The sequence below is a fragment of the Amblyomma americanum genome, chromosome 1 (genome assembly GCF_052857255.1).
Source record: "Amblyomma americanum isolate KBUSLIRL-KWMA chromosome 1, ASM5285725v1, whole genome shotgun sequence".
Lineage (NCBI taxonomy): Eukaryota > Metazoa > Arthropoda > Arachnida > Ixodida > Ixodidae > Amblyomma > Amblyomma americanum.
Window position 1 is genome coordinate 6,098,924 of NC_135497.1, and position 24,400 is coordinate 6,123,323.

At 46.6% G+C, this 24,400-nt stretch overlaps 2 protein-coding genes, 1 long non-coding RNA gene and 1 other non-coding gene across 4 annotated transcripts in view; 2 read left to right on the plus strand and 2 right to left on the minus strand.

The window, feature by feature from the left end:
* LOC144109514 (vesicular integral-membrane protein VIP36) overlaps nucleotides 1-4,209 on the minus strand; it is a 49,308-nt gene extending 45,099 nt beyond the window's left edge. Inside the window, exon 1 of the mRNA XM_077642341.1 lies at nucleotides 3,997-4,209. Coding sequence (XP_077498467.1) covers nucleotides 3,997-4,144 — 148 coding nt within the window. The 5' untranslated portion in view covers nucleotides 4,145-4,209. The remainder of the gene's footprint in view (nucleotides 1-3,996) is intronic.
* Nucleotides 4,210-4,348: 139 nt separating this feature from the next.
* Nucleotides 4,349-6,862, plus strand: LOC144109502 (zinc finger protein 862-like). The gene is made up of 2 exons (XM_077642332.1): nucleotides 4,349-5,130; nucleotides 5,212-6,862. Exons 1-2 carry the CDS (start codon nucleotides 5,064-5,066, stop codon nucleotides 6,171-6,173), a joined length of 1,029 nt encoding a protein of 342 aa, XP_077498458.1. The 5' UTR covers nucleotides 4,349-5,063; the 3' UTR covers nucleotides 6,174-6,862.
* A 4,541-nt stretch (nucleotides 6,863-11,403) lies between these two features.
* Nucleotides 11,404-11,475, plus strand: TRNAS-ACU (transfer RNA serine (anticodon ACU)). The gene has a single exon. It is a non-coding gene; the product is annotated as a tRNA-Ser (tRNA).
* A 6,828-nt stretch (nucleotides 11,476-18,303) lies between these two features.
* LOC144109561 (uncharacterized) lies at nucleotides 18,304-22,586 on the minus strand. The gene is made up of 2 exons (XR_013309619.1): nucleotides 22,020-22,586; nucleotides 18,304-21,254 (listed from the first exon to the last, which is right to left on the minus strand). It is a non-coding gene; the product is annotated as an uncharacterized LOC144109561 (long non-coding RNA).
* Between the last annotated feature and the right edge of the window lie 1,814 nt (nucleotides 22,587-24,400).

Genomic DNA, 24,400 nt, shown 5'->3' on the forward strand with positions numbered 1-24,400 from the left:
TACAAAGCACATAATGTAGGAGGTCTGAAGAAAAAAAAGCTGCCTCAAAGATGCCACCATCATGGCATCTATGTTGAGTGATGCCACAACTGTGCAACAAAATAAAAGTTTAGAAATTGATTCAAAATTCACAGCAAGAGCAGCACAGCAGAGAGTTACATACAGCAAGACTATGCACATAACGCAGTTCATGATCATCACTGGAAATAATGTGCACCGTAAATTAATTTTTTGACATCAGCACAAAATGGGAGCATAAAATATGTGGCATTATGAGTGTGCCAAACAGTTTAAAGATTTCAATAAAAATTACAATTCCACAAAATATGACAAAATAAAAAAATTGTGCACTTGACTTTAATTTGCTTGTCACTGCAACAAGATACAGGGTCAGTCTTGAAGTAATTTCAAGGTGCTTCAGAGGTAATGCTATATACAAGCCAAATCGTTAAATTTTCAAATGATGCCGCAAAATTCCCCATTCTGAGCATTCCGTGTTGCTTCTGGACAAGTAACACCATTCAGTATGTTGCAAAAGGACTGCACATCAGTTTGGGAATCTGTTTTTTCATCAGCCACATGAGGAAGAACTTGTAAACTTTGCACAAAACCTGTCAGCATGGAGCGATCGTGCAAGCATGGCGCCCAAGGTGGCATCCTCTCCTCACACTGACCCTGCTCAGCAGAGACAGTGTTCTTGTGATTTCCATTAGTCTTATTTTGCTTCACATCGATGATTGCTCCTCCCAGCACAGACTATCGACAGGCGGCCGTCTGTAGCTTTCGTTATCATTTCCAAGGAGGTTCACTGCTTTCAGGGCATCTCTGAAGGTACGGCCATGTTCTTAACGATTGTGTGACCCCAGCAATGTAGCAGGAACAGTTATCTACAACGGCCTGGGGTCCACTTGGCACTGCACAGCGGAGTAGCCCAAAGCATTGCATGCGAGCAATTGATATTTTTTTTTGCTGACCGGAAAACTTGGCTTAACGTGAAGAGTACTGTAACTCTGAATATTCATTTATGGCATAGCAGTGCATAAAACATTTATTCCAGATTTCTTCATTCTCCTATATTCCGACTGGACGTGCTTAATATTTTTGAGACTTTTTAGGAGTGTGTCTGAAATTTAGTAATCAAAAACTTCTTGCTTTCGTAAGCAACATATGTTCTCTTTGTTTCTTTGCATCATTGAAAAGAGAATTCTATTAGCTACACTATGATGTGCTACAATAAAGAAAATTTTTTAAAACATGGGTGAAAAAAAATTTGTGCGCACCATCCTGAAACTGCCCGTTTTTCTACGCTAAGGAAAGAGTTAAAGGGCCTCTGAAAAGGGCTTTCAATAAAGATGCCGTATGCCTCTGATGTTAAAGGATGCTGGTTCACAAAAATCCTCAAGCAAGAATTTTTTTAATGTGCTTTCTAGAAGCTGAATTATCTGTAGTTTTAAAATTTGAATTTCCGTGTATTCGTGCCTTTCCTTCTCGTCTCATCCCTTTTCACACGCTGAAATGTCAGCGCCGGCTCCACCCACTCGGCCTCTCTGCAGGCTGCTGAAGCACGCGAGAATTCCCCAGAGGGGCAGAGCTTCCTGACCCGCTGGAGTGGCTACGTGACGTCTGCAAAAGTTGGCACAGCGAACCAATGATAGCCCTCTGCTGCTGATGTAATGAGCACTACACGACATGTTGTGCATGGATTCGGCCAAAAGCCCAGCACCGTTGGTCAGGACGCGGCGCGAAAGTTTTAAAAATGTATTGTAGATTATCGACTCACTTTGGAGGTTTTGTACGCGGCATGAACGCTTGATGGCCTGTACTCTGCATAATGCAAGCAATTTATAGCCAACCTCAAACACCCTTTTCAGGGACCCTTTAAAGGGCCCCAGAAAGGGGCTCTCAATAAAGTTGTGATAAGTCTTGGATGTAAAAAGACGCCACTTCATAATTATCCTACAGCAAGAATTATTTTTATGCGTTTTGTGGAAGCTGAGTTATATGCAGACAAAATTTGAACTTCCGCGTCTTCGCGCCTTTCCCCCTCCTCTCGCACGCCAAAACGGCAGAGCTCCTTCGGCCCCACAGACTATGCCCCTCCCCTACCTCCACCGGCTGCGGCACGTGCAGAGTGGACGCAGTAGCGCCCGACGTCTGAAAAGAATTTAACGCTGTGAACTAATGATAACCCCTGGCTGCTGACGTCACTTGCACGACGTGACGCCGTATACCAGGTTTCGCGCGAAAGCCCTGCACGGCGCGTCGCCGCGAGGTGCGAAAGCGGGAATTTTCAGAAATTTATTGTAAATTTCCTGCTAAATTTTGAGGTCTCGTACGTGGCATGGACGCTCGGTGGCCAGTACTCTACATAGCGCAAGTATTTTAAAGCCATGCTCAAACACCTCTTACTGTGGCCCTTTAATGTTGTGGGTAATTATTCATTTTGCAGCACTTGTTGCTTATATACGTCAGTCCTCAGATCTTAATTTTCGTGGATTCTCTATTCCACCTTGTGTATACTGGAGAAGCTTTCTGTGAATTACCCATGTTTTTCAGGAAAATTTAGTCCCGCTCAGTAGAGTGATAATGTAGTGGGCCTGGGCCAGGCTTTGAGTCTCGAGCTTAGGCAGAGCTCAAGCTGGGCTCAGGCCTCACAGTGCTCTAATATTTACACAGCCTTCTCCACGCACTGGTTATGCAATGCTTGCATACCCACTAGCATTTCAAGTGAATCATATGCATTTTGGTAATCTATAGAAGCTGCATTTAGCACGAATGCTTGAGCGCATGGATTGTACCGACATTGCGCTTCTGAGAGACCATGCTGCATGGTGTGTTTGAAGTGCCTGACAGCAGCCAACCCTTAAAAGCGGGACATAACTCGCACCATAGCATGGTCTATTGTGGAGTAGCCTTTCCTGTTCACTTGGATGACTCAATTCGCAATAATCAAAAGCTGAACAGTCAATAATTTTCAAGTCTGTTTGATTATTCATACTGTCAGCCCAAGTAAGGGCCTTTACAGGAGTGGAAAAAAATACAACAAAGAAAAGATACAAAGCCTCGCTCCAAGCCGAAAGAGAAACTGCATTGCAATATAATGGCAGTATCTACAAAAAGAGACTTGCGGTGAACACCACCACCTTACAATACACAAATTACAGTCAACAGATAGCAACACGTAGCTTATATTATCAGACGAAGTTAACAGAAAGTGGGCAGAATAACCATTCTATGCAGCCACAGCATTATTTTTCTCTGGCGCGTTTTGTGAAATTGGATATGTCAGTGTGCATTTACGCTCCAAGCGCTAACCCAAAACCACAAATCACTAAGTAAAATGATTTGCTCGCTTTAAAGATTCAGCCACTGAGAAAGGTCACAGGGGCTTGCCCCTATCGCAGGTGTTTTCATGCTCCGCAGGCGCTGACGTGTGCTTGAAACGTATCACATGGGCTACCTATATGCGTATCACACGGGCCTAGCTATATGCGCACCACATCTAGCACGATGACCTGGCGCTCGAAACATGGCAGCCGCAAAAAGTTGTCTCGCTTTTTTTGCATACTCTCCACGAAAGATACAAACGTCGTACAAAAAGTATTTGAACAAAGAGAAAGGTCAAAAACATTTCGTAGCAACGCTTTTTCCGCAGGTGGAATATTTCCTTTCGACCAGTACCACAATTCGAGTAAAACTAAGCCACCGACTGCAGTGAAACCGCGCTCTGGCAGCAGGCTCTCGCTCAGCCATGGCACGCTCCCCGGCGTTTTAAGAAACCAACTCGACGATAAGGCCAGTTTTTGTCAGCAGCGTTTCCTGCACGTTAACACGCCTGACTCGTTCAAAGATACGCGAGACTAATATTTTCAGTACGCTGCTCAGCTTCGTGGGAATCGAGTTCGGCTCCACCCCTGTCGTCTGAAAAGTTTCAACAGCCGAACTTCCCGGCAACAAGAGCCAACTGCGTAGAAGCAAACACCGAGTAATGCATACCTTGGTAAGGTTTCACCAGCGAATGCTCCTTCTTCATGTAGTCATTCGTATTCCACTCTGCTGTGGCGAACAAATTTTGTTTTACTCGAAATATGATGCCGAAAAGGAATAAGCACAGTAACCGCCGCATTATCTCCAGTGGTGCCATGATAAGTTCTGACCGGTTATATCTTGACTTGGCACTGCACTGACTGGTGCACCAGTCGTCTCCCGCCGCTTGCGCAATAGTTTGTTTGAAAGTTTACATAAGGATAACTTATGTTTAAAACAAACATTTACTGAGCATGAAAGAGTGATGTTTTATTTCTACCACTCACAAATAACCCTGTGTCTTTACAGTTAATAGGTTAATACCACTGATCTCTACTAGGGGGCTGGATGCCGCATCGGGCACCCGCAGCTAGAAGTTTTGTCAAATCTTCAGCCTGAAGCAGGGTTGCCGTTGGTGGCTACTTTGCGCCAAATTGGCTACTTTTCGACCCCGTCTGGCGATGAAAATTTCACGTTGGCTCCTTGGCTACTTTCTGGCTACTTTGAACTTCTATTTTGGCGCATTCACTAGCCATTTTTTTTTTGCAATTGCATATACAATAGCAAGCAAGAACAAAGAAGAACAATTATTTTTAAAGCTTTGCTCTCCTCATGGCTGTTCCGGTCGCCTTGACGCGCGCGCGTCCTGTACGCATATATTCTCTCCGCCGGCGGTGCGCACATAGAGACCAACTAGCAGACGCGGGTGCGCAGACGCACGGACTCTGGGTGATGGGCGCACGTCGAAGCAAAGCCCGTGAGGACGTTGCGCGCCATCTGGAGAAAATAACGCTAATTCTAGCGCACGGCGAAGCAAAGGCCGCAAGGACGCTGCGCTCCATCTGGAGAAAATAACACTAATCTAGAGTACTTTCTCCGTTAGGGTCATGCATCCGAAACCATGCGTTTAGGTGCAGCCGTGTGCACGGCATGACACCAGAGAGGAACGAGCAGTACAGGTGAAATAACACTTGTGTACCCCAAGGCGACAAAGCTTCTGTTTTTGTGCCTTCGGCTTGCCGACACCGGCGTCTACCATGGGAAAAGACGCAAGAGCAAAGCGCACGTTTCGAGAAGAATGGAGAAAGGACAAGAAACTGAGCGGTAAGCAAAACGGAAACTATTCTTTAGGCGTTTAGTCGCATGCCGCTTAGTATCTAATATGCATATTACCATGCGTTACAGGATGGATTTCGTCACGTGACGGCGGAACGACTGCTCACTGCAAGTACTGCAATTGCAACATTCGACCCCACTACAGTGATCTGTTGAAGCACGCAGAAACCAAAAAGCACCGCGAGTGCGCAGTAATCCCAAGTTCGCAACAAAAACTGCCGCAGCTTCTAGCGTCTTCGAGTCGAACGTACTATGAAAAGGCTCGCCGAGAGTTAAGGATCGCCTTGTACACTGCAGTGCACACTTCCATAAATGCTGTCGACGAACTTGGTGAGATTCTGCATTCCGAATTCAATGATTTTGATCTGCACAGAACGAAGTGCACGGCTATAATTACGAATGTTCTCTTCCCGTACTTCACGGAAAACATGGACAAACAACTGAACGGCTCCAGCTATTCTCTAATGGTGGATGAATCAACCGATGTATCCACGACAAAGCAACTTTGCATGGTTGTGCGGTTTCTGAGTTTAGAAGAAAACAGGATTGCAACCACCCTTCTTGATCTCGTAGAGCTGTCTGATGGAACGGCAGAAACGCTTCACGACACGGTATTGAAGACGTTGGACAAGCACGGCCTATCGATCAAGAACTGTCTCGGACTCTGCACCGATGGTGCAAATGCCATGTGCGGCAAACACAATTCTCTGTTCAGTCGTCTTAGTGAGGACAACAAAGACTTGATTCTGATCAAATGCTCTTGCCACAGCCTGGACCTTGTGGCATCCAAGTCGATGGAGGCGATTCCTTCTGCGGTTGAGCACTTAGTGCGAGAAACCTACAACTACTTTGCACACAGCAGCTGCCGGCAAGATGCTTATAAGAGACTGTATGCCAGTATGACAGTGGAAGATGAAAGTGCAAATCCACCGCCCAAGATTCTGTCGCTTTCGCAGACGAGATGGCTTGCTATTGCAGACTCTATAGAAAGAATTTTGGCGCAGTACCAGTCTCTCGAAGAGTTTTTTTGAGAAAGCAGAAGATCGCAGCTACAACGTGCGCATTTTACGAGAGATGTATCGAGACAGAAAAAATTATGTTTACCTCGTGTTTCTTGCCTCAGTTCTCCGTAACGTTAGGCGAGTGAACAAAATGTTCCAAACACAACTGACCCACTGGTTGTCTTCCAAGAGCTAGAAAATTTGTATTTGGAAATTCTTAGGCGGATTTTGAATCCATCAGTTTTGAGGCACAACACAACGGCAAGTCTGCTGTCGCTAGACCTGGCAAAAATGAAGTCGATTTTCCTGCAACCAGAGGTAGCGGACCTAGGTGACGTCTTCAGAGAGAAGATTTCACTAGTCCCTATTGAAGACCAACGGGCCGTGAGGGAGCGCTGGTTCCAATTCTTGAGGCAAATGGCGATGGGACTGCAGCAGCGACTTCCAAATGCCTCCTCTGCACTTCGAAGACTGTGTGCCATAAATCCCGATGGCATAGAAAGTGCTAAGAGCCGTGAATGCATAATGAAGCTACCACTGCATTTTTTTGGATGTTCCTCAATCGAACTGGAGTCTGAAATACGCCAGCTGCAGAGTGTTAGCGGTGCACTTGATCGCGCATCATGTTTGACTTTCTGGCACGCAGCGGCATCGTACAAGGACCCTTGCGGCGAATGCCCTTTTCAACACCTGGCGCAAGGAACACTGAAAATTTTGACCCTTCCAATTTCTAACGCTGATGCAGAGCGCGTGTTCTCTTGCGTGAACTTGACGAAAACAGAGATCCGTAACAAAATGAAGCTGGACTTGCTCATGGCGATTCTGCGAATCAAATTTGGGCTACGACTTCAAGAAAAAACAGCATCATCGTTTGACGTTCCTGCTGAGTTGTTGAATAGAATGTGCCAAAATTACTCCGGCATGAACACTATCTACTCTAGATAAACTACGCGGACTGAACTTTTATTTATTTGCAACGTACCTGATGCTTGAAGGCCAAGCAAGAGAACCAAATTTCCTTGCTCTTTATTTACTCTGTGTTCTTGTGTTGATTCAAAATGATATTATTTATTGTTCATTAATAAAAGTTGCTTATAATAATGGTACTTTTCTACTTGGCTACAAATTTGGCGCCAAGACCAGGTGGCGTGGCTACTTTTGGCTACTTTTAGCCTCAGTTCTGGCTCTTTTGAAAAATTCCCAACGGCAACCCTGGCCTGAAGGAAGGAAAACTCGGGAGAGGCTAGGCCTAAAGCCCCTCCATGACGTTTTTTTCCGACCAGTTAAAGCGGTAGCGTCATGGAGGGGCTTTAATAACAACATGGGAGAAAAATGCGGCGAAAGTGACGTGTTTTTCTCGATCGGGAGGCCATCTTGTCAGGGCAGCTTGTTTACAAACCGGGCTGCTAACCGGCCGGCAGCAGCGGGCCGCGGCGTGCCATTTGAGGTGCGGCGTAGGCGTAACTGCTCGAGTTTGTTTTTGGTGGTGCCCACAGGTTGACGTTGACGGCGCTCGCCCATATCTCAACGTGGAATTCAGCGCAAAAAAATATTTTTGCTTTCCCGGAGTTGAACGCGCTCGGCGACAACGATAGCACGGGCATTTCGTCTACTGCGACACTGCTCGGAGCCGTCTGGAGACCGCCGCTGTTCACTGAGGAGCATTCGCGCTGTTCTTTCATCATTGGTTCAATACGGCGTGCGCTGCAGTGTGTTCGTCGGCGTGTAGTGCGAACGTTTCGTGTCTTGTGCGTGCCGTGTGCTATTTGCGCTGCCGTTTCCATCGGCAGGAACCTCGTTGCTACTTGTATGTAGTACGTATACGTACAGGCGCAGCCAGAATAGTACTGAGCACAGGAACGGTCGCAGATCTGCGGAGAATTGCTTATACCCGCTACCTAGCATGAGCGTCAGGAACTGTGTGCCGGCACGCGCAGAGAGGCGCCGGGGCACGGACCCACTTTTTGCAGCAGGCCTATCGGCATCACTGGTTAACGTATAGTCTGCATGCCTGCAGCAAAGGAAAGGCTGCGCGCTTCGTAGCGCAACGCAGCTTGGCGCTCGGCATCGACGATAAACTCAGCCCGCTTGGAGGAAGGCATCACCTGGCGGAATTGCTCGGAACAGCTCAGCATCTTTCGAACAAAGATAACGCCAGGGGTGATGCAAAGAGTGGGGCCGGGTGGTGGGCACTCTCGCTGCGCGCGGACTGCCGGGTGTTTGTGTCTGTCGTTGATAGGTGGCGCTTAGATGCTTTGGGTTCCGGAAACAAAGGAGGTTGGAGGACAATCTATTTTCATTGACACAGTGTATAGAAATTGCGGAAAAGGAACATAGGCCCTTATTGCTAGCATTTCTGGATATTAGGGGAGCCTATGACGACGTTACTCAGGAGCATTTGTGGGACATATTGGGCACATTGGATGTGGAAAATGGAGTAATTAATCTTTTAAAAGATTTATATAGAGGTAACAGAGTGCTCATAAAATGGGAAAAAAATGTATCAGGGCCTGTAGAGATACAGCGGGGGCTTAGACAAGGATGTCCTCTGTCCCCTTTGTTGTTCATGTTGTACCTGCAAGGTTTGGAGGCCGAGCTACAGGGGAGCGGACTAGGTTTCAACCTATCTTTGTTCAAGCAAGGGGAATTGATTAAACAGACATTACCGGGACTAATATATGCGGACGATATAGTGATAATGGCTGACAACAAGGAAGACCTGCAGAAGTTGTTAGACATATGCAGTACAGAGGGAGATAGATTAGGCTTCAAGTATAGTAAGGAAAAATCTGCAGTCATGACATTTAATGAAGAGGGCGGCGAGCATAGAATACAGGAGTTCGTGCTAAAAGTAGTGAATGAGTACAAGTATCTTGGGGTGTGGATAAATAACAGTGTTGAGTATCTGACAGAGCATGAAAAATATGTAATGAATAAAGCTAGTAGGAATGCAGCTGTCATGAAAAATAGGGCACTGTGGAATTACAATAGGTATGAGGTGGTAAGAGGGATCTGGAAAGGGGTGATGGTCCCTAGCCTGACCTTCGGGAATGCGGTCCTGTGTATGAGGCCAGATGTTCAAGCAAGGTTGGAAATTAGGCAACGGGGAGTAGGGAGGTTAGCTTTGGGAGCACATGGCAGTACACCAAATCAGGGGGTACAGGGTGATATGGGATGGACGTCTTTCGAGAGCAGAGAGGCTAGCAGTAAGATAGCATTTGAGGAACGATTGAGAAGGATGGAGGAAAAGCGGTGGGCTAGGAAAGTTTTCAGATACCTGTATATAAAGAATGTTGACACGAAATGGAGAAAGCGAACTAGAAAATTGACAAGCAAATATCTGGACAGCAGTAAGGGGGCAAATCAGCAATTATCGGTTAAGAAAAAGGTTAAAGGAACAGAGAGAGCTTTGTGGAAAACAGGGATGGACGAAATCGGCACTAGAAACATACCGGACCTTTAAACAGGAAATTGTCAAAGAAAATATCTATGATAATTGTAGGGGAAGTTATTTGTTGTTTGAGGCCAGGACTGGAGTTTTGCGGACTAAGACGTATAGAGTCAGGTACCAGGAGATAGACACTTTGTGCATTGCGTGCGGAGAGGAGGAGGAAACGGCTGAACACTTGATACTTTTCTGTAAAGGGCTTCACCCTACAGTGGAAGGCAGCGGGGCTGACTTACCCAAGGCATTGGGGTTTAGGGATAGTGAAGGGAAAGTGGATTTTAAGAGGTTAGAAGTAACCAAGCGAAGGTTATCTGATTGGTGGCTAAAAGCAAGACAGGAGTAAAATTTCACAAGACATGGCTAGGTGGCTTGAGCCACCGCCCGATGTAAAGGGTTCAGCCGTATCCATCCATCCATCCATCCATCCATCCATCCATCCATCCATCCATCCATCCATCCATCGTTGGTAGTAGTAGCTCTATGGCTTTGGTGGCACAAAAGCAGAGAGGTGACATACGTTTTAAAGTGTAGGGAGGCGTATTTTAAAGAAAATGGCGAATTTTATTAACTTACAGCAGAGTTAAGCAAAAATAAAGGAAAAAAAAACAGCATGGTTGCAACTACCACTGCCCCGTTTCAAAGGGGACGCTCTTACCTTTCATCCATCCATCCTAGTGTTCCTGTGTATGCTATACAGGAACACTAGTTTCTCCTTGATGCGTCGCGTGCTCCGTATTAATCTGGCCGCGCCTGTACGTGTTCTTGCAACGCTCCAGCGATTGCAACTGGTGTTGATTATAATACAACTGCCAATGTTTTTCGGAAATTGCGCTTGTGTTAGTGGCGGGGGCCATAACATGGGCTATTGTAAAGGAAGCAGCTGCGCTCGCTTTGTTCTCTGTTGCACGCCCGTTTGAGGGACTTCAGCCGGCCGCTCGTACCGGCGACGCGCTGTTTGGAGTCTACGCCAGCGCCGCGCCGCGGCAACGGCTTCTCGGGGAGAGCGCCGCTTTTGCCACTGCAAAGCCTTCTAGAACACTGTAGCTTTGGTCAAAGAAATGCGGCACTGAAATCAAAGAAATTACCTCCCAACTTTCCAAGACCACACATCAAAAAAGCGTAATTTATAAATTTGTACTGAATATTTTGCTATAATTTTTCGTCACGAAACAAGACTCCAGGGCTAGGAAAGAAAATAATTCCAGAAATCAAAAATTTTTACCAAATCGTCCAGTTTAACAAGGGGAGAAGTCGGCCTGGCTGGTGCGTGATCATGCGGCTGAAAACAACGCCAGCACTTCCCCTCACTACTGTCGCGAAGTAAAATCATTCCGGCTAGTGCAGAGAGTCAAAACTTGTTTTATTCAATGCCTAGCGTATAAATCAACGGCACAAACGCTTTCTACTAACCATATATACAATACACAGCGGGAAACTATTTCTCTGAATACGCCGCACCTGGGCAACGCGAGCTCGTATACTTCGAGAAATTACTGAGTTGGAAGCATCAACCACTGCTGTGATTCGCAGAAACTAGAAACGCGCCTACAAGCCTTGAAAACCCGCGCTCAACACCTCCCCGCGACGGCACTCCCTGGCCTTTTGCCTACCGTGAGCCCGCCAGCGACTGCAGCGCCACCTCGTTTGTTTGCAAACATGCAGCAGGTAGCGCCCGGGAGCTCGTCCTTGGAGCTTTCACTCGCGTTAGGCCCGTTTCACATGCCACGAATTCGGTGCCGCCGCTGACGCCGCAATGCGATTACCGCTCAGTCCTTTCAGATGCAACGCAGAACCTGCGAATTCGTTCTACCAGCCGCGGTGGCCCAGTGGTTAGGGCGCTCGACTACTGATCTGGAGTTCCCGGGTTCGAACCCGACCGCGGCGGCTGCGTTTTTATGGAGGCAAAACGATAAGGCGCCCGTGCGCTGTGCGATGTCAGTGCACGTTAAAGATCCCCAGGTGGTCGAAATTATGCCGGAGCCCTCCACTACGGCACCTATTTCTCTTTCTTCTTTCACTCCCTCCTTCATCCCTTCCCTTACGGCGCGGTTCAGGTGTCCAACGATATATGAGACAGATACTGCGCCATTTCTTCCCCAAAAACCAATTGTTATTATTATTAATTCGTTCTGTTGTGACAACAGGGTTGCTAGATGTCTGCTTATCCAACCTGTGAATAAATGCGGCAGTAATACTAACATGGAATGTGTTGATGTTGTAGTGATGCGCACTTTTAGATACAAGGTAGCATTTCGTATCTTTTTATCACAGTAAACAGTTCCGAATTATTCGAAAAGTACACGATGGCAAAAGCCAAGCCTGACACAGAGCCAAGCAGTGGATGCTCCCTACTGCTCAGTCGCAGAGCGAACACACCGACGCTGCGCATAAAATTAATGTGCATTAGCTCGGCTAATCCAGGATATACAAGGCGAAAGATATCGGCTTTTGCTGTGTTCATTGGCGTTGGCAATGTTCTAGACGGCGATGGCTTTGAGCAAAGGAAGGGCGCATAACTGGCTTCCTGGATATGTGGACGTCTCATTCGTGCTTTGAAATTCGTGGTGAGATAGATGTGGAATGAATGAATTTAGCGCTGACAGCGTTGTGGCTGACATGCGGCACTGCAGCAATACCTAGGCCGCAGCGTTCATTCGGTGATCAATCTCTCGCGATCAACCATTAACTGCATGCGACCTCCCAGGGTGGCAGGGAGGGCGCGCTGCCTATCCGGTGTGCGGAACGCAATCAAAGCAGGCTTTTGCAGTTGGACAGCAACGCCACGTTCATGAAAGATTGTCTCTCCACTGAATTGTGCGCCTTTCCTTACGTGAACACGAACAGCCTTTGCAAAGTTGTCAACGAAAATGATTTCTATGAACGCCGTCGGCTCATTTGTTTTGTTTAATTTTTGAGGAAAGGAAATGGCACAGTAACCATCCCACACATCTCGATGGACACCCGAACCGTGCCGTACGGGAGGGAAAGAAGAGAAAATCAACGTTGCATTTTGAGGAAAGGCGCGGCGCAGCGGCGGAAGAACACCTGTGGCTCAATGTGACTAGGGTGCGCGCGCGCGCGAGAGAGAGAGAGAGAGAGAGAGAGAGAGAAGGCGACGGCCACCTGCGCCGTGCGTGGCGTCAACTCCTTCGTGCTCCAGCATACCCTGGCTAGTAACAGCTTTTCGCTTCAGATTCCATCCAGACGATAATAGTTTGCAAGCCGTCTGCGGGCCACAACCTGCCGCACTCCGAACGAGTTCTTTTCAGTCACTTGACGCACGCCAGCGCTCAAGACGCAAGAACTGCGAAATCTGTTTTTTGATTGGATGACAGCGGCTGTACTGCTCAGCCGCGGGCTGTTTGGCCGGTGGCCGGTCCCAAACGTCCCAAGCGGGAGTGCTATGCTGGGCCAGCCCATGGCAGACCATGGCTGAAGAGAGGCAAGCCTCACACTCTGCCGCATTATAATAATCAAATTAATATTGCGAGTCATATCGACCCTATATAATATATTACGCTTAATATTAAAGGTCCATTTATTACCCATATAAACATATTAAGCGTATAAGAATAGATACTATTAAGAGAAGTTTATTGGACTGATAACAAGCAGGGACTCTCGTCCCTCAAACAAACAGTGATACAAAAAACGACCTAAGTCGTCGGTGGTACAAAAAACTGCACATAACAAAGTGCACATGTTAAAAACACTTTACAAAAAACACATGACAAGAATGCACATGTCAAGAGTGCACTGAAAGAGTTCTTGAGCGATGCCGCAACAGTTCACGTCGTGAAGTTTGCCGCGCACTCGCGTCACTTGTAGACCACGGCACACAGCAAAAAAACGCGCACACAATTCTGCCGGTGGCTAGAACGGCAGAGTCAGCACAGCCACACGGCCGCGACGTACATCGATAAAGCGGGTGGACCACCGCCGAAGGAATTTGTGTTCCTCTAGCGTCACAAGGTCTTCGCATGCTTGCTCTAGCATACGTGCGCGTACACGCTGCAGTAGGGGGTACATGGCCCTCTGTGGGCGGCCGCGTAAGGCCGCAGCTCCCCTCTGCCGCCATAGGACAAATGCGCCGACGCAAAGTAGCATGCGGACGAATGGCTCACGCGATCTTGTGTTGGAGTTGAGACGAGCCCCAAACATGCGTGACATGAGCCGCCAGAAGATTCTGGCTACTACGCATTCGAACATTGCATGCTCTTCGCTTCAGATTCCATCCAGACGATAATAGTTTGCAAGCCGTCTGCGGGCCACAACCTGCCGCACTCCGAACAAGTTCTTTTCAGCCACTTGACGCACGCCAGCGCTCAAGACGCAAAGAACTGCGAAATCTGTTTTTTGATTGGATGACAGCGGCTGTACTGCTCAGCCGCAGGCTGTTTGGCCGGTGGCCGGTCCAAAACGTCCCAAGCGGGAGTGCTATGCTGGATCAGCCATGGCAGACCATGCCTGAAGAGAGGCAAGCCTCACACTCTGCCGCATTATAATAATTAAATTAATATTGCGGGTCATATTGACCATGAAGGTCCATTTATGACCCATATAAGAACAGATACTATTAAGAGAAGTTGCATGATTCAAGCCTCAAAAGAGAGAAGCGATCGAAGTAACTGCGGGCCCACGGCTCGAAGCCCTCTCGGTCGACCCTCGACCAGGCCCCAGCCGCCGCGTAAGCCGCAAGCGGCAATGCTCCCTAATTACGGTGCTTCTCCCGATGGGTCCGCTTCATTGGCCATAGTAGCTGCATAGGCGCTTGTCTTTTAGTGCTTTGAAGTTATTAATAGCCCAAACTGCTCACAAATTGCACAACGATTACTCAGACCAAAGGCAAAAATCGCCAGCGGTCGCCCTGGCGGTGTCGTCGCGCAACCCCAATGAGGACGTGTCCAGAATAAAAAAAAAAAGAGTGCATGAAGCTAGATATAAAAAAGTTGCACAAAGTTATTAGGCCTATGTTTACCATACGAAACGGAATGAGTCGTCAATGGCGAAGTGCAGTTCAACAGAAAAAATCACAGCAGGGGAAGTCACGCGCGCAACATGGCTGCTGGTGGTAGTGGTTTTATTAAAAATAATAGTAAAAAGGAAGGAAAAGATTTTTGCTAGCCCCGGCATCTGCCATCGATACTGAAGCACCTGAGCTGGGGCAGCGGAAATAAAGGACAGCAGGCAGAATGGAGAAATGAAATGAAAGAGGTGAGCGGACAGGAATAGAGGACAGGGGGAGAAGTAATATGTACAAACTATTTACACAATAAGAAATGTGTCCAGGTTGTGCGCGTGATTAGTTCATTTTAGAGGAATTAAATCACACACGCGCACAGCACTGTGTTCGTTACAACTGGAGTGGGGCGTCCAGTTATTAATCGTTCAAGGTAGAACTCGCCGAGCGTTCGGTCACTGCGTGTAACTACCTGACGGAGAACAGACGGGACGTCAAGCCCGTGTGTTCGAGGAATGCACAGAGGCTCACCAAAGTTCGCTCACGAGTGCGCGCACTGCCCTGCGGCCACAATAGCGTCTTGATGGAGTCTGGTAGTATGCCCTGCGCCCTATAGGCCGCGAGCATATCGCGACGAGCATCGGCGAACGCGGAACAGCGAAGGAGCAGATGTGTTTCCACTAGTGTTTCCACTGCACCGCATCCGTCACACACATCACTCGTCGCGAATCCGTGACGCACCCGTCGTTCCCCGGGCCACACGCAGCCAATGCGCGCGCGGAGGATCATTGCACGTTGTGACCGTGTAAGTGCGCGACAGCCGGTGACACTGTCGATGCGCTCACCTCCCGCGATGCGTGGGTCGGGGTGCTGCTTTCGGAGATGGTCGTGGATGGCCGCACGCACGTCCTCCAGCGCAAGGGGCAGATCGCTGGCAGGTAGTTGGTGTGCAGCGGTCGCGAGGCTTCTTCGTTGCCGGCGATGCCGCAGTGACCGGGCACCCACTGTGCACGCACGGCACAACCTCTCTGCGCGAGGCGCTCGATGCGCGAGCGAATTTCCCGCACTAGTGGGGTACCGCGGCCGTTAGATTGCAGGCGGCTGAGGGCGGCGCGGGAGTTGCACAGCAGAGCACTCCTGGGCCGCGGAGGGCCGAGGGTGAGCAGCAGGTCCAGCCCGAGCCGGATCCCCATCAACTCCGCCGTGGTGGAGGAGCCCAGGAAGGCTGCGTGTTGCTGGCTGTGCAGTCGCAGGGCGGGGATGGTGGCCGCCGCAGCAAGGGAGCAGCTGTCGCGGGCCACTGAGCCGTCGGTGTACACGAGGAGATGGAAGGAAGGAAAATCTTTTCCTTCCTTTTTCTTTTCCTTCCTTTTTTACTATTATTTTTTTAATAAAACCACTACCACCACCTTATCGGCAGTGACTGCTACAACAGGGGCCCTATTCTCGACATTTCGCCATTTTGTTCAAATTGTGACGTAGGCGTGACGTAACCATCAAGGCGGTGCCAGGTTACGTACCCACAGAATCTGATTACGTGCAGAGAAAAAAAAGTAAAAGCTGATCTAGAAATAAATACCGTCGTCTGCTACTATTGGCGCCAAGTACGGAACAGAACGCCGCTCCGGGAGCTTGCGCTGAGCCTCTGCGTTGCAAACTTCGGTGCATACGCGTCGAGGGGCAGTGCGAAGGAGTGAAATATGTTGCGGCCTCTTGAGTATCATGTCGGATGTCCGGCAGCAGCTAAGGCTTAGGCTTCTCAGTGCGAAAGACTCGCACGTCGGTTGTCAAAGGATTCATCGAGTTCGATGCGGCGGTGCGAGCGAGGGCGCAGCCTAGACGACTTTTCAGTCGAGGTGAACTGATGGCGTACCCGCGAGTCACGAGCGGCGCCACACGCGTGCGTACCGTTGCCCAGAGAAGCTGGCGAACATCAGGAACGGGGCCAGGGTATTCGTAATGGCGTACGTGCCGAATGGGAGCGGAAAGTGAAAGCTTTGGCCGGCACGATGCCTTTGTGGCATTGCTCCTTATAACGATCGACGACAGCTTCGCACATTTGCTTACCAGCCACAGTTGAATGCAGGAACTGAGACTAAGGCAGTTTTCTGGGGGAAAAGTCATTTCGTCCGGGCCAGGAAAGGAAGCAACGAGAGCTATATTTTTAGAGTGGTGCCGCCACTGCTGAAAAGGCGCCTAAATACGCGCAGGCCAGCAGTCCCTGTCTGAGGACAACGCTCGCATACTTAGCGTTGTGAACTCTGCGGAAACCCACTGTTTCCTAGGCGCCGCGTCAGCTACCGTCAGGTCAGCAAAGGTGCTAAAGCTTTTAATCGCTACGTATCGGCTTTAACAGAGAGCGGGGTGCAGCGGAGTTGTATCTGTGTGCGCTTGGAAGGCCTCCAAGATGTGTTTAGTGCTGAAATGCATGCTTGGCTAGGCAAGCCGATGTGCACATTTTAGGCAACGCGTTGCACCAGACTCTGTTGTTAGTCATGTTTGCATGCACCCGCGCACGAAACGGAACTGCAAAGCGCGGAATATCGGAGTAAATCTCGTCAAGGAGAACACACCGAGTGCGCATCCCTTATTATCAACTTAAATGTGCAAAGCCGGGGAAAAAAGATTCTTTTCTGGCATTAATAACAAACAACATAAAACAAAGCGAAAACTCCCCCCCCCCCCCCACACACACACACACACAACATAATTTGAATAGCGCGTACCCTCACAAAATTCAGTGATGTACTCATATTTTGCTTCGCAAGCCTGCACGCATGCACTTTTGTGATGTAAGTGGCACATATATTACTTCATAAAAATTACAAATGCTGTCAGCAATTTTGCTTGTTTTTCCCTTCCTAGAAAGCCATAAATTTTTTCTACTTGTTCAAGTGAATGCGTAACACTCACGACCACCACACAGAAGCAGCTACACTATATGTGCGATGCAAGTAAGCACAACATTCTGTGAGGTGGGGCAAAATTATTTTCTTGAGCACTTACAGGCCGCCTCACCTCCCTTGCTGTCCACACAAGCAACACGAGCCAGGCAGCGTCTTGAATTTTCTTCGTCGTAGAATAACAGTTATGCACCTACCATAAAATCAAGCAGCTCCTTTAGATGCCTGATCAAGTACAGTACAGCAAGCTTCCAAGTAAGAGAGAAAGATATATGCCAGAAAAGGTGGAGAGGTCGGATAAGGAAAAGTTCCTTCACCTGTTATTCCACAAAGGGGCAGGGGAGGAACATAGAGGTAGAGAGTAAATATCAGTGACGACACCATATTATAGTAAGACACATGCAATGTGCAAGATACTTGCTTTATTTGCTTTGTTTTATGGGGTTTATGATCCCAAAGTGACTCAAGCTATGAGAGATGCTGTAGTAGAGAGCTCTCGATAATTTCGACCCCCTCGAGTTCTTTGCCGTGAACTGTCATCGCACAGTACACGGGCCTCAACCGCTGCGGCCGGGATTGAACCTGCGTCTTTCGGGTCAGCAGCCAACCACCATAACCACTGAGCCACCGCGGCAGCTTTATTTGTATGATGCAAGAAACTTAATTTAATGTTCATGTATGCACACTCATTGCCTAGTACATGTCACACAAAGCCCGAACATGTGTTTTGGGGCCAAGCATTCCGGTTGGTCTTGCACGCAGTATTTAAAGAGACAACTAAGTGGCACCATGAGCCGAAGAGCTGAAGGAGAACAAAAACATGACAGTAAACTTAGGAGCACTACAGACAAGGAGGAAATTAATTTATTTCCATACTCTGAAGGCCTGGAAGTATACAAAGAAGAGTGGGGGAACACGTAAAATTGGTAACTGCTTTTTTTAATTTAATACAGCCCAATATTGCAGCAATAGAGGCAGGAACATGGCAGGAAAAACAAAAGCGTAAGATTAGAGAGAAAATAGGCAAGACATTCAATGTTGATGTCGCCCTCAGGACAACATATGGGAGGCACCAATACAGACAGTGGTAGTGTTCTGGTTAGGGTACTATTAAGATAAAAGTCTCCAGGATGCACAAAAAGCAATCTAGCCAGCGACGGTAGCCACTGGCTTTCGGTAGGTTTTTTAATGTGTGCACCACATAGGATGTATTCATGATAATTAATAAACCACAGGAGATTGTTCAACACGAAATAAATTATCCTCACAGCACCATACAATACACAGCTAAAAGGAGAAGTCAGCAGTAGGAACTGCAACGATACGGTGCATGTAGACCCCTACGTGAAGACTTCACGCCACAGGGTTAACTTTTTAGCTGTGTAGTGGAGTATTCAAGGCACCCATCATGCTATAAACTTCTGCAAGGTGCGAAAAACCCTTGTTTTAGCCTTTCAAGGCCCTTTAAGCTTCAAGAATACTGAGTTTCGCACTTCGGGGATCAAAAGCAGACCATGTGGCCTGAAGACTTGACTACAACCCTGCAATTCATTACAATTGAAGACAGCTGGCGCACCATTAAAAACCAAAACAGAAATGCCAAATACAAAGCAGAACAAGCATTCCAATTTTTGATCTAGGCATTGTTTACAAACATACATACTGGAGCAGTTGCTATGCTGTTGTATTCTGCCAGAAAAATATGTTCTGCAACCATAAAAAGCACCCTATTTAGAGGACGATGGATGCTAAATGGGATTGAAATGAATAAATCAGTGACAACTAAAGCAAACCACGAGAAAAATTATTTCGCAATGTACGCAGTTGTGTACAAAGTGCCCTAAAGGGTTGAATGGAATTTTCTCATGCATTTAGTCATCTGCATCTTTTTTTTGCCGAACATCAGCACAGCCACGCATGCATAGATAATTTTACACAGAGGTGGGATTAGACATTGGTGGCACTGACACAGTTAATCGCAAGGGAAGGCCTGAGTACTGGGTAAAGTAGACAATAAACTGGTGATCAGGATAGATGTAAGTGAAACTGGTGCATTTTATTGACTAAACAAATCAGCTGTAATACAAAGGCAGAGAAAACTGCAATATGTTAGTGGAAATTGAGTGCACTGGAAGATATATTGCACAAAATTTGAGCCCCCTGAAATATTAGCTTGTTTTAAAAAAATTTATTGCTTTGCTTCCAATTTTCTTTTGAAGTTCAAGCAAAATTTCGGAGCAAGTCAGCTGTGGAACAAACTTCCTTTCTGCAAAGTATCACAACAAACACATTTGTTTTTGATACAAAAGAAAATTTCGCGACTGCTGCAGGACATGTGATGGCAATGACAGTAATGAGCCGATTGCTGCTGCCACACAGCAAAAGTGATAAAATCCCGCACACATCAGGGTCACAGAGGCAGATTTCTCCGGTAACAAGACAAGTTGCAATGTGTGAAAGAAGTGTGATGCGGTATATGTGCACATTGATAATGCCCATTTCACGAAGTGCCAAATCCAGTAGATTCCTGTGTTGACTCAAAAAATAGCAATGCGTCCATTGATGCCCCAGTTTTACCAAAGAAACATAGGTTGAACAGATTGTCTGGAATTTTTGTCAAATTCGCCTAACAGCATTAGCAGCAGCCAAGAAGCAAAGTGCCAGCAACAAGGTTGGTAAAAGTGGGGCGTTACACAGCGAAACTGGTCGAACTAGCAGACAGCTGCCTTGTCTTTCATTCATACAAGCTTGGCAGATGGCAAACATGAAAGAGTTGCCTCACTTTTTGCTCAGAGGAAAACTAGTGGATTGCTGTATCACTACACATAGCATTTAAAAGCAACAGTAGAAAACAGGTACACAGGCAAAGAAATGTCAGGAGACAAAGCTTGCTTTGCTCTGTGAGCACACACAGATGACACATTAGGGACCTCCTATCGGACGAACAGTTGCCTACAAAATCAGACTGCGCCCTGAGCAAGATGTGATAAATGACTGCACACACATCCCTATGTTTCGTGCATGTCAAGAAATTTCAGTGAAGCAGTAATCACGTCATGGAGCACAAACTTTTAACAGAAATCAAAGAGAAGTACTGGTTCAAAGCTCTGCTGGCAGGAGAAAAACATTTTGGTGACTTCCTCTGTTTCACTGCACTAAAGCACCAACATGCACATTCTGCATAAAGAGAGCACACAGCATTGCAGTACATTAAGAATTAGCAACTGTTCAGTAGCGTTAAAGCATGTGTTTAAGCACACATCTGGCCAATTTGCAGATGGTAGGATTAAAGTTTCTTCTACGCTTCCTGTCACGTGAAGAACTGCAGCATTAGAGAAAAGCCTAGTCTACACATCAAACACACCTGTCATTACACACTCTAGTGACAAACTGAAAGCAAAATTTGGTCCTGTTTAAAGAGCAGCACAAAAATCACAGACTTGAACAGCTTTCTTGCTGTGTGCAATGAATCTTGAAGCACAAAAAATGTTTACATAGACTGATCATAGCATGACTACAGGTGAAAAACTATGGCAGTGAGTCCTGCAGCTAAGTGCGGATGCATGCAATGTGTCGCACAGTGCAAGTTGTGATCGCCTTTGAAAAGAATCCTGTTCCATATGTACAGCACTTGACACCTGTGAAGACATCCAATGCAACCCTTCCAAAGAATGATTCTTTGCTTGAGAAGCACTCTAGCTGAGAGGTGAACGATGTTGAACCTTGCAGCAGCATTCCTCAGCACATGACTTCCTAGGATAGCAGTGATGCATCGAAGAGGCACATTATACACATGTCACCTGGAAGGCAATCAACAGTCTTTAGTGCGTGAGCTTGAGTGCAATGCAAGTTTCATACACACAAGAGAAAAGACTGTCAAATACGAGACATCACAGGGCTGTAATTATTAAACTAAAGTTTCATGTATGACTATAACTACTACTCAAATAAACTGCTTTTGTAACAGTTATATTTTGTTGGTCATCTCTATCAAAATGATGGAGGAAGTAAAACAAAACTGTGAAAACAGCTTGACTACAGCCAGACTGATGGGTATAAATAATTATTACATATTTATTTTTATTGTGTTGCAGTGAAGGCAACTGCTACAAGGCACATTGTAGGGGAAGTCCAAGGTTAACTTTACCTCAGAATATTGAACTGCACTAAAATCTCACTACACGAATGCTTTTGCAACTGCATTTATCAAAATGCAGATTCCAAGCCATTGCGTTTGTGTGCAATGAAAGAAAACCATAGACATGCAGACGCCCTACGAGTCACCCACATCCGCATATTGTAGTAATCTGAAAACTCGTGCGTTTTACTTTACAGACAAGACTATTTTGAAATGCTGTTTTTATTTGCGCAAGGCTTCCTCGCTTAATAGGCTACAAATAAATGTGCCATGAGATTCATAGCTGTTTGCATGCGACCAAAAAAGGGTAGGAACATAAGGGACTTGTTATTACACACCCGAAGAAAGCCACCAGCCATCAATATGAACTTTGCATGCAGCCATCTGAAGAAAGTCAACAGCAATTTTTCGTTGCTGTTTCCCTTACCTCATCGATGCTCGAGACGATGTACCCGGCACATGTACCGTACGCTGCCTTGCTGACACCGCTGTCTTCAGAAACTGCCCTTATGCACAAAGACACTGATGCACACAAATTAAGCACACAGATGATGCACTCATGACCACAGTCCCGCCGACAAGCCGAGCACATTCTGGAAGCATGTTGCTCAGCCGGCAGACAACCCTTTGTGCCACCCTCTCATCACACACGCAGTTGAATATCAGGTCAGCGACAGCGTGTAAATAGAGGCAAACACTGAACTAATTGGTGTCCAGACGTTCACAGCTACCGATCGCGCCTTGAAACACAGGATCAGAGTAACGGCCGGAGCACCTACAATCCCATGTTTAAGGCAGACCAAGGTGCTCACGCGCTGCCTCTTGCCGCAAAGCTTCTTGCAAAGCCACCACACCATATATCACTGGCCAGGCCGTCAAACTCACGAACCGTGCAGTCCTTCGAAAACACTGAGGCGCACTCACGAATGCTTCGCTTCTCGCAGCCCGTGACAACAAACGGCAGCTACGGACGCCGCCATATCCGCGCTGTAGCAACCGCGCGGACCGATAATTTCTTAGCATGAGAGAAGCGTTTGAAACGGGAGCGCAGCTAGAGTCTTCACGCGGGTGTAAATTTACGCTCTGATAATTAAGGCTCTAAAAGGCTGCTTAATTAAGAGGTACCATTATAACGCCGTTTCAATGCTTCTACATTCAGAACAACCATGTTTCTGAACAATTTATTACTTGAAATAAGCGCCTACCAAACTACAGTGAGCTAACAGCTGTATAATTCAGTGTGGTCATAATTCGAACCCGACCGCGGCGGCTGCGTTTTTATGGAGGAAAAACGGTAAGGCGCCCGTGTGCTGTGCGATGTCAGTGCACGTTAAAGATCCCCAGGTGGTCGAAATTATTCCGGAGCCCTCCACTACGGCACCTCTCTCTTCCTTTCTTCTTTCACTGAAATGGTTTTGGGCGGGAGTCCTAGTTATTCTATATAAGACTCAAATAATGCATATTCAGCGTTTATCAAGGTTTTTGTAGAAATATATAAAGAACATTAAGCAGTCTAAACGAATAAGAGAACCATGGATCACGCCAGAGCTCAGAAGAATGATAAAGAGCAAGAACAAGTACCATGCCTTTTTAAATAATCGCTCTCTAGAATCTCTTATTAAAAAAAAAAAAAGAAATAATCTAAATGCTCAGCTTAAGCGTGCTAAGATTGTGTATCATCAAAAACTGTTCTCTGATGTTAGAATGAAAGATTCAGACGCTGTGTGGAAAGTTGTAGATAACTTGTTACGTGGCAATACGAAAAATGCGCCAGCTCAACGAATAATCTATTAGGGCTCTGAATTATCCGGTCAGGCTCTTGCTGGCCATTTAAAGAGCGATTTTTTAACTACCCATTTACCTATGATGCATCTACCTGAAATTCCTTCATCTTGTAGCCCTTTCGAAAGCCTTTTCCTTGAGCCCACCAATGAGACCTTTATGAATTTGAATAATAGCAAAGCCTTAGATGTTGACAATATTTAGATAAAACCAGTCAAATATGTACTATCATATATTGCACCTGTGCTTGCATACATCTTCAATTTGTTAACTGAAACGGGAGTTTACCCGGAAGAAATGAAGAAAGCAAGAGTGACAGTTGTGTTTAAAGGGGGAGATAAAGATGTAGTGTCCAATTATAGACCAATATCTGTGATTCCAGTCTTTTCCAAGGGCTTGGAAAAAGTAATCTTTTCTCGTGTAGTGAACTTTTTTAATGCAAAACAAATCCTGTCTGATGCTCAATTTGGCTTCCGAAGGGGAAAGTCGACGGAAACGGCTTTGTTATCACTCAAGGAATGTATCCTGCAAAACACTGAAGCAGGTATTCTCACTGTCGGACTCTTCATTGATTTTAGTAAGGCTTTCGATTCCCTAAACCATCAAATTTTAACTCATAAACTTTCTCAATACAGAGTTCGTGGAACACCTTTAGACCTCATGAAATCATACCTGCAAAATCGAAAACAATCTGTCTATATCCCCAACCATCAGTCTTCTTTTCTGGCGGTACGAAATGGTGTGCCTCAAGGCAGCATTCTGGGCCCGATGCTTTTTAACATCTATATAAATGACATTGGTCATATTTATGACAAAGCGAAATTTATTATATACGCCGATGATAGCAGTTTACTAATCCCTGGTCACGACATAAACAAGTTAATTGAAGAGTGCAACGTAATCCTTACGAAACTAGAGAACTAGTCCTCTTCTAATTGCCTACAGAGGAGGAGGAAAAACATTTATTCAGAGCACAAAAACTGGGTGGGTTCAGTACGAGAACCCATTGGTCGCCATCATAATCCG

Bases quoted from the DNA above. Each gene is read 5' to 3' on its own strand.
- LOC144109502 (XM_077642332.1), top strand. From the start codon at position 5,064: ATGGGAAAAGACGCAAGAGCAAAGCGCACGTTTCGAGAAGAATGGAGA. The intron at 5,131-5,211 runs GTAAGCAAAACG...CATGCGTTACAG, and splicing joins AAAGGACAAGAAACTGAGCG to GATGGATTTCGTCACGTGAC.